Consider the following 13,843-nt stretch of genomic DNA (forward strand, 5'->3'; position numbering starts at 1 on the left):
GGTTTTACCTATGGGCTGCAGGTCTGCAGCCCCCCCAGGTAAAGTCCGCCACTGTCTCTGCCTAAAGTCAAGCAAGATGCAGTCTGTGAGACTGCTCTGGCTTCACTGTGACTGGCAGTGACTTCCGATTGGAAGTCTGACCTGCCAGTCACTCAAGGCATCCCATCGGGAGGTGTTCCCTCCCTCCGGGATGCCTCTCTCTGCGCAAACGCGCAGCAGCCCCCAAAACGGGTTCTGCGCATGCGCAGTATCGCGGACCATACTGCACATGCGCCGGAACCTGGGAACCCGAACAATCCTATGGGGACTGTTGCAAAGGCAGCCCACGGAGGCTTGGGCCAGCGCATGCGCAGTATGTATAAAGGGACTGCGCATGCGCTGGCCCCGTGTAGGGGACAGGGGTGCGCGAATGCGCAAACTTCTGGAGATGGCGGCGGTGGCTGGGGACGGCAGTGGGGGGGGGGTAGCCCCCCATCTTTATAATGGTAAGAGCCGCCACTGATTGTCACTGTCAACTTAGTGCATGTTTACCTTTTGTCAGTGTCGACCTAGGGCATGTTAACCTTATGGTGTCGACCTATTGACCGTCGACCTAGACAACCCTATGATCCACAACAATTTCTCCCATATTTAATAAAATGTCATAAAAGGAAATGTGGAGGTGTAGTCAGATTTTATTTATCATTCTAGAAAAATATAGAAAGACCTCCATTATTACTCTTTAGAAGGTTGTGTAAATCTACCACTGGTTCGGTGCTCGGTAAAGCCTTACTGTTGGAAAGTGTACTTGTTGGAAGTTTGTTGCACTACATTGTTTGTGCAAATCTTGTTCATTTTGCAGAGGTGCTAATTACTGTTGATAATGATTTTAGGATCCATTTTTTTATCTGCCATTCTGCAGAATCGTGTTCTGATACAATGGGCCTGATTCAGAGTTGATCGCAAAAGCAAAATCTTTCTCAAACAGACAAAACCATGTGCACCGCAGGTGGGGCAGATGTAACATGTGCAGGGAGAGGTAGATTGGGAGGGGTATGTTCAAACTGAAATCTAAGTTGCAGTTCAAAAATAAAGCAGCCAGTATATACCCTGCATAGAAGCAAGCTAACAACCAAATCTAACTCTCCCTGCACTGTTACTTATGCCCCACCTGCAGCGCAACATGGCTTTGTCCATTTGAGACAGATTTTGCTTTTGCGATCATCACTGAATCAGGCCCAATGTGATTTCATTAAGCATTGTGTTGTGCTTTAGGTATAATAAAAGAGTTCATCTGAAACAAAAATCACAAGGAAATGATATGGTGAATAAAACACCTAATGCCAATTTCACATGAGAAAAATGCTGAGATCCATGGCCGAATGCGGAATGATGCTAACAATCATGGCAAAGTCTTACATGTCACTTACAACTGCAATCTGATTTGTATTCAGCAAGTTAAATGTTTACTAACACTTAAAAACAAGGTTCCATAACAACTTTTAGAGCAGGACACTCATTGACGGTCTTGTCTGCAACATGAGTGAAAGCTATTGATTTTATTTGTGATGCATCATGGTTTGTTTCACAGCAGCAATTCCAGCCAATTGGAAAAAATTGTTGACCATTATTTTTTACGTGTGTTTACAGCTGGTAAAAGGGCTATGAATGTTTGCACTTTGCTAGTTTTCATACTTCCTGGAAGGGCTTTCATGAAATAAAATGTATTTATTTCCGCTAGCTATATACCATAAAGCCAAGCATATTATCTGGAAAATTCCATTGAATGTCACAACAAACTCTTTATCTCAGTTTTGACTCATGGCACGAAAGGTAATAAATCGGTTGTGTTGCCTGTTTGTCATCCAATTTACATGACAAATAGTGCTGAAATGATTGTAAAAATTGTTTCCTTTTTAATTAGTGTCAGTTTTATTTTATTCAAACCGTTTCATTTGTAATATTTAAATCTAGAGATCTTTTATTTAAGAGAGCAAACTAACCCCGTACTGTACACTAATACACACTTCTTTAATTGACCCTTTCACTCCCTTTGAGGCTACTTAGTAGCCAAGGGTCAAGGAAAATACAGACTTCAATCCATTTGTGAATAATACTTTCTTTTGTCTTCTCTCATCTTTTTGTGACCTTGATAGGAGTGGGAAGTAATCAATCAGAAGATTTATTTCCTGACATAGAAAATCCAGGCTTTACTTCAGAGCACATTGGGGGTTTTCATGTATTTTAATTTAGGAAGCTACTGTACAGTACATAGCATTACAATATACCAAAATTGATTATTTTTATTACTGTGTAAAGAGCCTTCTGCTCGTTATATTATTACATCACCCGAAAATGTTGACACATGGCCAAAGCATATTTAATTAAAAGCAACAGTTACCAAAATTACATACCAAAAAAGGTAGCTGCTTTTTTTTTAAATTAAACTTTATTGATTTAACATCTCACACCTTAAAAACAATACAAACTAACAACAACTAGGAGACATAAAGAAATATGTAAATTAGTACAAGGACCACAAGACACAATGCAGAGAATACATTAAATACTACTCACATAACCATATCCTTAACAATGATCATTTACAGTACATGTGCAGATTACATTTAGAAACTAAAGTAGAGTTTCAGATGATTGGTTTGATGACAACTTTCCTCTTCAAAACTATATTTGTCAAACCCTAATAATTTATGACCGGGGGGTGGAATTCTAAAATTCCTTGAGACAGGGACTGAATGCTAAATATTACTTGTAAAACACTGTGTAATATTTGTGTGTGTGTGTTAGATACTGTAAATATTGGTTACTAAATAAATACATTTGAGTACATGTAAATGTAGTAAATGTTTGAACACCAACTGGTACAGATAGAGCCCCTCTCATTCATTCCCAGAATGTCCCCACTGGCAAGCGCTGGCTGAGAGGGACTCCATCAGACTGGCCCGCGCGAGGGTGCAGCTGCTATGGGGCCCAGAGCTGAGAGGGGCCCACTTTGCCTGTGAAAGTATCATGTGCTGTATACATTTTTCAGCATTAGGTGATAAATAGGGGCCCTTACAACTTTTGCTAATCAATTCACCGCGCTCGCACAAGACTGCAAATACACATAAATGCTTATGCGCATGCACAGTCTCTAAACATCGCTCCCTGTGCAAACACGCAGGGGAGCGTATGAACCAGAATCAGGCCCTATGTTAGCACTCATTATACCAATTAAATCCCCAATAAGTCATTTTCCAAACTGACAAATCAAATGACATTTCCAACTGCGACATTGCACACCATTTGTGTAAGTGAATAATGACCTACAGTACAGTATGCATTCTCAAAATATATTTATTGAATGTTAGACAATATCATTCTTACCGTCTTTTATTTTCACAGTGAACCTGTTGGATTCTCGATCTGTTATGGGTGATCTTGGATGGATAGCATACCCAAAAAATGGGGTAAGATATTTTAACATGCATAAAATCATTTCATGCTAAAGAAGAAAGAATTTAGACATTATAAAAATATAGCAGCAGGTTAATTTGTATTAGCTGCAAACATGTTATATATCATTTGTTTCACTGTTGTTGAGAGTCAGATGCAGCATTGTTATTGTTTAATGTCAAATTACTGCTTTTTGCTATAGGAGAAACATAAATTTTATTATGGGGCCTAATTCTGCATGGATTGCTGTGTGTGTGTGTGTATGCTATGTGTGTGCGTACATGCTGTTTGTATGCTATGTGTGTGTGTGCATTGTGTGTATGCTGTGTGTGTGTACATGCTGTGTTTGCATGCTATGTGCATGTGTACATGCTGTGCGTGTGTGTGTGTACGTTATGTGTGTACATGCTGGTGTGCATGCTATGTGTACATTTGTGAATGTATGCTATATGTGTGTACACTCTGTGTATGCTATATGTGTGTGTGTCTATGTGTACATGCGGTGTGTATGCTATGTGTGTGTGAATGTATGCTACAGTATGTGTGTGTACTTTCGGTTTGTATTTATGTTGCATGTGTACATGCTGTATGTATGCTATGTGTGTGTTTGTGCCTGTGTCTATGTGTGTGTGTGTGTGTGTATATACATATAAACAAACTGTTGCTGATTTGATTATGTGTTATCACATGTAACCTCCTCTATACACATTTATTCTTCATTTCCACCCCTAAACCCTGACTTTCTGTCAATCAAATATATGCGCAATGCAAACTATTGTTTGATAATCGACCGGATTGCGAATTCTCTAATTAGCTTACTGGGAGATAGAAAATGCTGTTGGGCAAAGAAACTAAATTTTGAACAAAAATAAATGAAGACCAGTTAAGCTTGTTTTTTTGCAGTTGTGGAAAGGTGATACTGATTCAGTGATGTATATTACATTTAGAATTTTTGGGATATTATGGTGTGTACACATGGGCCTTTATTCAGATCTGATCGCAGTACAAATTTGTTTGGAAAATGCACTGCAGGTGGGGCAGATGTAACATGTGCAGAGAGAGTTAGATTTGTGTGAGTTATTTTGTTTCTGTGCAGGGTAATTACTGGCTGCATTATTTTTACACTGCAATCTAGATTTCAGTTTCAACACACTTTACCCAAATTTAACTCTCTCTGCCCGACCTGCAGTGCACATGGTTTTGCCCAGTTTCCAAACAAATTTGTACTGCAATCAGATCTGAATAAGGGCCTTGGTGAGATTCCCTTGCTATTCGTCTTAAGATTTGAGTGCTATGCAATCTTTGCTACCTCTATATAGTGCAAATCGAATGTAGATTGTGTGAATTGTATGTAACTAGTACAGTCATTGCTGCCCTGTCTATCTGGGTTTCGATTAGTGCTGTCACGGGAGCGTGCATCGGAATCGCAAGGTACGATCTGCATACGATTTTGGCTATATGGTCAAAATCTAATGTCAAATCTCACCGTGTAAAAAGGAAGGGTTTTTGCAATAAACATCTACACCAACAGGAAGCACAGGCGCCAGCATGTAGCCAACGCGGCATAAGGGGGAGGGGCAGGCCGTGCGGCCGACGACCCGGCACAGCACGGGGGGGGGGGGGGGTTCGGCCAGGTACCCCCGTCCCCCTTTTCACACCTGGGGGACAAAAGGCAGCCAGTGATGCGCAGGGGGGATGGCGCGGCCGGGAAGGGGTTAAAAACCAAGGCAAGAGAGGAAGCCGGACAAACAGCATCAGGTGGCTCGGACTCAGGGAGGCGTTGCTGCGGGGCGAGGGGATGGCCGGCACGCTGGACACAATAGTTATTCATCTGGGAGGTAACGATTTAGGGGATGCCAGATCCCTTGACCTTAGAGCGACAGAAGCCCGGTGGCAAGGGGTTAAGGTACTGTGGTCCAGCATCATTCCCAGGCTGGTATGGTGCGGGGCAAAGAAAGGGGAAGCCATCGAGAGGACCAGGAAGAAAGTAAATGTGGCAGTAGCCAAACGTGTGTTAGAGATGGGGGGGAGGTTATCCGACACGCGGATATCAACCAGAAAATCAAGGGCGTGTATAGGGCAGATAGGGTGCATTTGTCAGACATTGGCATCGACTTGTTTAACAACGCAATCCAAGAAGCGCTGGGGGCGTAAGAGAGGGGCGTTGTGCAGGGTGGGGGTTTTCGGTACCCGGGAAATACCCGGAAACCTCAGAGGCGGGAAGAGGCGGTGCGCAAGGCAGGCGGAGGAGGGGAACCAGCTGAGGTGGCAGACTCACCCTCGGCGCGGTGCCGCACGCCAGGCTCCAGCTTTTTTACAGCGGGTCATCGGCTGCGCGCCAAGCGAGAGTGATCTGCGGGGGGCTGGCTCCCGAAAACAGGAGGGGGCGTTGCCAAGGGCCTACCGCGCAGGTATGTGGCACGCCCCAGCGTGAAATTAATGATCGGCATTGATAGGCTCTTGCACCTTGCCCACCGCTCTCTGTCCTCACCCTGCAAAACATTGGTTAAGGATTGTTGAATAAACTGTGGCCAATGATTTAATCCCAAAACTTGTCTCAGAGTATGATTTCGGGTGGAGGGTTAATGGGGACGGGTCAGCAGGAGCACAGCACTTTTCCCAATTAAATACCCCTTTAAGTTACCTGAAATGAGTGGTGAGAATCCCTATTTTATCCAGTGCAACTTCCTGATGTTATAGTGCATCATCCGCTATTCCGCCTTCAGGCTACATATAATTCACAAAAATATATATTATAAACCAGCCTTAAATAATAATAGTAATCATACAGTTGGAGACATTCTCCTCTGCTCTGCTGGTGTGTCAGACTCCCGTATCTGGTGCTGCGTGGCGACTGGAGCACTGGGAGCAGATTTGATGAGCCTGGCTCCATCTGTATATTATTTTTTGACAATAATAATTTAAATACTATTATAATGACATTCTATAGAGTTGTAGAGATGCTTGTAGGTGTGACAGAGAAATGTATTTTATAGTACAAAAATTAAATAAATGGAAGTGTCAAAGTAAGTTTCAGTTATACGCATTCCTCCTTGCTGGAAGCTGCCATGGTGATAATTGTTACATTGTGTACTACTGTGCAGTACAATACAGAGATCATTTCCTGGCCACTTATAAGCTGATCCTGCTACTCCGTGTTGGAGTGACAGTATCACTGTACATTCTGCTCATTAGAGGGCCTATTGATCATCCTTTATGGGCCTGTTAAAAATGCACAAATGCTAACGGGAAATGCAATAGGAAACAGTGTCCCGCTCCTTCTTATTGTTCAGGTTTGTGAAAAAAGTTCTTATCTGATTGCTTTGCTGCCTCAGCCTTCAGGTAATTCAATGCAGTAGGCCAGTTTGGCAGTGGTATCCACTCAGGCCTGTCATTGGGGGCCTACTACATAACAACTCGTTGTCAGGAGCTGTTGCTCCACATGTCCTGCTTGTCACAGGGGTTCTGCTTATTCCTGCTTCCATTGAAAATGTCCAAAAATCTCCTTGAGCATCCTTAATAACTGTCTCATTTGAGATGGCAGCCCTTTTGGGAGGGACATATTCAATGGGGAAGGTGCAATGGGACCACAGACAAGTATCTGCATGTCCTGGCGTGGGTGAAGCCACTGATTCAGCTCAATCTGTTATAATCTACTGCTGTTTTTAGCCTTTATGGGTGAATTGCAAGTTGTTTGATCCCCCACAATTTTCTACAACATGCCTTTACTGTACTTGGCCTAGGTTTCCTCCCGGTCTGGCCTCAGTAAGTACAAGAAACTTAAAGTCAAGTATATGCAAAAATTGTTATACGGATGCCGGCTACATGTTTCAGCTTATGTGCAGTATCAGGAAAGAAAACATATTTTTATGCTTAAATATGGGTCTTGCTTCCAATTCAAAATAAGGCTCTTTGAGTTATTTGTAAATCTAAAGGCCTTGCTAATACGGAGTAAAAAGTACATGCATTAAAAAACTCTGCTACAGGTAAAAATAGAATATTTACACCCACATGCTGAATCAGAGTCATCACACGATGCATCCAGCTCTGTACTGTTACATTTAATTAGTGAATATTAATTAATTAGAATGCAATATAATTACACCAGGCCTACAGCTAAAACACCCAATCACGTCACAAGCACAAAAATAGTTTTTAACATTTATTTTAAAAGCTAAAAAATCTGTTTGCTTTATGGTTAGATTTTGCCCACTACCAGTGGTGTATCTGCTGTATACTGGGTGCAAGGTGTGCAATGCACATGTGGCCCTGTGTCCAGGGGGCCCAACATTGCACACTCTGCACCCATTTCTTAAATCCATTTAAGATAGATACTTTTTCACATCATCTGTAGCAGCAGCGCGGCACGAATCATGAAAAGTTGCGTTGTGCCGTTTCCTGGAGACCTGTAAATGCAGATTACACTCTGCATTTCGGTACTTGTGCAGACTACACTCTAGGTTCCGTACTTGTGTCGTTTCATGGCAGCAGGGAAATTGCATCAAATGCGATTGTGTGCGATCGCGTGCGGTGCTATGGTACTTTTGTAGTTTCACGTTTCTCCTGCCCACGACTTGCATCGTTTCGGATGCGATCGGATCGCACGTGTGATCTGATGCGATCTAATTAAGCACATTTAGTACACCCCCACTATCCATGCCACCCTTAAGCGGGGCGAGCGCAGTGAGACCCGCGAGGTGACGCGGTATGCGTCCTCCCGACTTGTTTATACCCCCACTATCCACGTCGGTGCGGAGTTGAATTTATTAAGTGTGCGAGCACAGCGAGCCACCGAGCCCCGCGAGGTGACTTGGAATATCCGTCAAGTAATCCGCGTCCGCTCAATGCGCTTCGGGCTCGATGGCTCGCTGCGCTCGCCACACTTTATAAAATCAGCTCCGCACCGACATGGATAGTGGGGTTATGAACAAGTCAGAAGGACAAGTACCACGTACCCTCGCTTCGGGGTGGCTAAATGTGCTAAATCGCATGCGATCGCATGGGATCTAATCGCACATGCGATACGATCGCATGTGATGTGATGCAATGCGATCCACGGGCAGGGAAAACTGGAAAGTACAAAAGTACCATCGCATCACATGCGATCAGATCGCATGCAATGCGATTTTCCTGCCGCCGTCAAACTACACAAGTACCCTAGGTTCTCCTATTGTGCACTGCTCAGAGTCTAATAAGCTCTCTATAGATTCAAAGTGGTGGGATTCTAATAAATTATATATAAACAGGTTATATGTCCTAATGTCCATTGCACATAAGCCATAATGTGTTTGCACCAGCCCTAAGCCCCAAGATATATGGCTCCTGCCAGGCATATCTCCTTTGTATGGGTCTGACTATACGGCGGTGGGATAACCCTCGGATCGTCAAAAACGTCTGATTCGGTAATTTGGTGGACGTTTTCGCCAATGCAAATTCGGCTTTAAAAATTGTTGAATCTGCATTCATAAGTTTTTGCCGATCCGCAGCCACATGGGATAAGTGTGTGCCGATATTTCTGCCTATTGAAAATATTGCCACACACATTAAATACGGGGTACATTTATTAAAGGTTCTAAAAGTGAAAAGTGAGGATGTTGGCCATAGAAACCAGATGCCAGCTAGTATTTCTCTTATGCATCCTAGAAAATGATAAACAGAATCTGTCTTTTTACCTTCAGAACCTTTACTAAATAAATGTACCCCTAAATGTATGGGTGCATGTCCAGCATCATTCCTAAAATGTTCAACTCAAAAGCTGTTATTAGGGAACATGCAAAATGAAGTCTCACTGACAGATAATCTTAATATAAAATGAGTTATGAATTTATTAACTTAGCATAAACAAGCTCTGCCGTGATATTGCAGCCTCTGATGAATTGTATGGTTTCAAAATTGGAGAGTAGCTGTTGTGTGGTGCAAGTTTTAATTAAGTCATCTGGAATAATAGAGCTATCAAACAGCTTCCTTCTTTCCAAATCTCTTTGACACTGCAGAGGGTGCATAATGTTACACCCATGTGTATAGACTGATTTAATCATTTTACAGCTAGCTACTACCCGTACGAACCATTTATTTTGTTTATCATGCTGATTTTATTTTCCACTGTTTACATTTAGTAGCTTTCTTTAGGAAAATACGCATCTGCTTACTGTAGGCAGTCAGAGCCTTTTGAAGGATTCTGGGAGTTCTCTGCACAGTGTGGAAGATAAGCCTACTTACACCACAGAGAATATTGAGCATGTACTGTAGTGTGGCTGGCTGCACAAAATGTTCTCTTTCTGTCTAAACTCAAACAGCATTATAAGCACTCCTTTCAGCAGCAGTACAAATGGGATCCCGTCTGATGCCTGTCAGATCCATATCTAACTGGATAAATTAATCTATGTGATTTAAAAAGATTAAAGGGCCTATTTATTAAACTTTCCCCCCAAAATGCGAGTGTGAAAGGGGTATTAGTTTTTGGTACTTGTTTCCTAGCACGGCGCCCCCGATTTTGATCGAAGTGCATCTTATCGCATCGCATGAAATATATCGGCAATGGATGCATGCGGTGCAATGCAATTTGATTTTTAATTGTACAAGCACCCTGATGGGTGCTTACAATGTTAAATGCACCCCTATTGTCAACGCCACCCTCACGATCAACGCCAACCCGAAGCGTGGCGAGTGCAGCGAGCCAGAGAGGGACGGTGGTACGCGTCCTCCGACCTTTTCATACCCCCACTATCCACATCAGCATGGAGTTGATTTTAGATAGTGTCGCGAGCGCAGCGAGCCACCGAGCCCGAAGCGTGGCGAGTGTACACGGATTACTTTACATGTATTCCGCGTCCCCTCGCGGGGCTCGCTGCGATCGCCAGGCTTCGGGCTCGTATTCCGTGTCCCCTCACGGGGCTCGCCATGCATCGGGCTCGGTGGCTCGCTGTGCTCGCCACACTATCTAGAAACAACTCCACGCCGACGTGGATAGTGGGGGTATGAAAAGGTCGGAGGATGCGTTGATAGTAGGGGTGTCGTTGACAATGGGGGTGCATTTAACAGTAAGTAAGCACCCATCAGGGTGCTTGTACAATTAAAAATCGCATCGCATCGCATGCCATTTGCTGGAATGCGATGCTATGCGATATTTCTTTGTACAAGCACTCCTGTTAATTTAACGGAAATATCGCATCGCACACCACTAAATACGGTATGCGATAGACTAATTGATTTGTCAACTGTATAAGAAGATCTGTTTTATTTGTTGATTCACTGAAATTGTATTGTAAAACCTATATGCACACTGCTATGCCCTGAGGGTATTTTGTATTAATTGTGATTTAAATATATTTTAGTCTATATTTTAAACTTTAGCGCACTCTGAACCCATTTCCTATCTTCATATATACAAGGTGTGTCTATTAAATTCCAGGACTGTACATGTAGTTAATGAATGAAAATGTGCAGGAACGCGTCATTGTGCGGATGTGATAGCGTAACCAATGAGGCGCGAAGGTGGAACAAATGCGCAGTGATTGCGTCAGCATTTCTGGTTTGGAGAAGTAAACGCAGGTGGTTCATTAGAGCGCGTGTCACGGTTTGTGCCACCTAATCAAACTGTGAACAAAGAGTACTACGAAGCTGTTTTGCATCGGTTAGTTAAAAGAGTACACCGTGTGCGATCGAATATGGATAAAGGCAGCTGGCTCCTACTGCACGACAACGCGAGGCCCCACTGTGCTCTCAATGTGAAGCGCTTTTTGGCAAAACATGACATCGTAGAGGTTAATCCTCCTCCGTAATCTCCTGATTTGTCACCTCCTGACTTTTACTTGTTCCCAAAACTTAAGACTGCTCTGAAAGGGCATCGATTTCAGGACGTAGAGGACATAAAGAAAAACGTAACCGCTCAACTTCGAAGCATATCTTCAGAGGACTACGAAGCGTGTTTCCAGAATTTGTACCGCCGTGCACAAAAGTGTGTGAGTGCCGGAGGTGATTATTTTGAGGACTATTAAACATATGTTTGTTTTTTATTATTCATTCTGTTGTATTAGCCCCAGTCCTGGAATTTAATAGACACACCTTGTATATCTAGTGCATGCAACGTGCCAGATTAATAACACTAGTATACTGTATAAAATAAACCAAGGACAACATATGTATAATATATATATATAATTTAAGTGCACAGCCTGGAACTTGATTCTTAGAGTATGAGGTGGGCCCCCAGGCAGTAGGACCCACCAGGGGTTTCCCCTGTTCCTGTGTGGAATAGTGAAACCCTGTGTGCTATTCCTGGAATCCTGTTTTCTGTTGCTCTCTCTTTATTTGTTTTTTAAGAGGTTAAAAATAAGTACAATTTAGGTTAGTCAGCATGCTTCATGATCACATTAGTGTTTTCCTGTGCTGGCCTTACTGTAGCTAGCGATTTAGAGGAGTTGGCATACCCACTCAGCCAAGGCAGTATGGGCTTTGCGGAGCATGGGCCCCTAGGGAGATGGAAACAAATGAAAGGCTAAAGAGGATTTTTTGGCACTCTGAAGTCATGTCACATTGCTGTCATGGTAATTGGCATATCCAGGGCACCAACACTACAAATGTGTGGCATCTAACTCATAGCATTTACGTGTTAAATAGCAAACTTGTAATTTGTATTACTCTGCACCAGTGCACAGGTAAACAAAGTACTTTTCGAACAAGATTACATAAAACAGGACAAATATGAACAGGGCTCCCATCTTATTTAGGAGTAAAGCCAGGTATCCATTTCACAGGTTACAAGTATGCAGACTTCCCCTGCAGATGCATTAATACACATAAATCTGGGGCTTGATTCACACCTGACCGTACGGCTGCAAATTCATACAGCGGCCAATTATAAATGAACTGTGCATGCGTTTGGGCCAATGCCCATGCGTGATATGCGTGATGCCTGGCTGCAATCAAGTCCTGAAAATGTTTCTGCTTGCTGGCTATGCACAAGTTTATTGATAGGGAGTAGGCGCGTGGGGGTGGTTACGACCATTTTTGGGAGTGGCAAGAAAAACACACTGGACGTGTCCAAAAAAATGCTGGGCTGGGAATGCCAGAGAGAAGGTAGGCGTGCCAAAGCCTATTAGGATAGGGTGTGTGATGCCAGTAGCAGGCTGGATATGCCTGTTTTAATTGCAATATCTGAGTAAGTCATGGGCTGCGTGACGGCTGCGATTGCTAGTGCCCAGTGTAATAATTAGATGGTGAGAGGCTTCTGACTGAATTTAGACATTTTCACTCGGGTGCGAACGGATGCATTCTCACAGAGTGCACATTCATTTGCAAGGTGGGATTTCACTGGAGCGGTGAGGTGTCTAAACTAATCGCTGGCATGCATATTCGTGTCTGTGCGTTCAGACTCATGGAGCTTTGTGCGCTGCAGGAGTGGCTGACCCGAGAAATTTCCGTGCATGACACTGTAAAGAAAGGGTGTGCCATCATTCCCCCTGTCGCTGATCCCCCTCCCCTTGCCGATCCCCCCCGTCACCACTCGGAAGCACTACGTGAAAGTAATACAGAGCTGCTATGACAGTAGTTTTCTACCACCTCTAAAAAAAGCCATGATTGATAAAAGCACTACATGTGTTGATGACAGTAGTGATTGTTACCGTAGGAACTGTGGAATGGTACCTACAATATGCAGAATAAGTATGTTTATATAGTGATGACTTAGTGCAGATCAACAGTCCGATGTTCAGGTTTTAATGAAGTAAGGATGGCAGTAGAAGCATAAGTAGCGCTGCTTGTGCTGGGGAACCTAATAAGCTGATGAGTAATGGTCCAATCCGCTACTTCCCAGATGAGTTACTGTAAAAACCTCAGGATAATTGGATGAACATATTGCAGCAGTGTAACTAACACACAGACAATATTTATAGTCTTATATGATTAAATGCACATGGTTAGTCTTCTACTGTGGGTGGGTTTTGTATAGTCATTTGAACAGTCCTTTACATACTTACAGGGTAGGAACAGTCTAGATGTCACTGATCAGTCATGCTGCTCTGATAAGTAAAGAGTTCAAACTTCATAGAAGCTGAGCCTGAGCAATTTCAGCATTGTATGCAAACCCGCTGGTTCACATACAACACTAATGGTGAGCTATCTGCATGATGCCACACTGCTACAGCTACAGAGATGAGATGCTGCATTTCAGTAGGCACCTTTTGCCTCCCAGGTGCCTCATGTGTCATTAGCATAAATTTGCATCACTGCTGTGTTCATAAATGTAACAGTGATGCAAATACCTACACCTCAGAATCATCCCATGAGAGTGGTGTTTGGCGTCTGGCCAGTGACTGCTCTGGAATCCACAACAGCAAGCAGTTCTTGCTATGCCACCATCCTGGCCAAAAAAAGAAGTGAAGCCACAGGAAAGGTGGAGAGTGGTCCT

At 43.2% G+C, this 13,843-nt stretch overlaps 1 protein-coding gene across 3 annotated transcripts in view; it reads left to right on the forward strand.

Moving 5' to 3' along the window:
• The window catches only part of EPHA5 (EPH receptor A5), a 311,396-nt gene that overhangs the window by 33,228 nt on the left and 264,325 nt on the right, over nt 1-13,843 (forward strand). For all 3 annotated transcript variants that reach the window (XM_083176358.1, XM_083176366.1, XM_083176350.1), the window contains exon 2: nt 3,385-3,449. In XM_083176358.1, coding sequence (XP_083032484.1) covers nt 3,385-3,449 — 65 coding nt within the window. The remainder of the gene's footprint in view (nt 1-3,384; nt 3,450-13,843) is intronic.

The sequence above is a fragment of the Crinia signifera genome, chromosome 1, assembly GCF_055691185.1.
Source record: "Crinia signifera chromosome 1, ASM5569118v1, whole genome shotgun sequence".
Taxonomy (NCBI): Eukaryota; Metazoa; Chordata; class Amphibia; order Anura; family Myobatrachidae; genus Crinia; species Crinia signifera.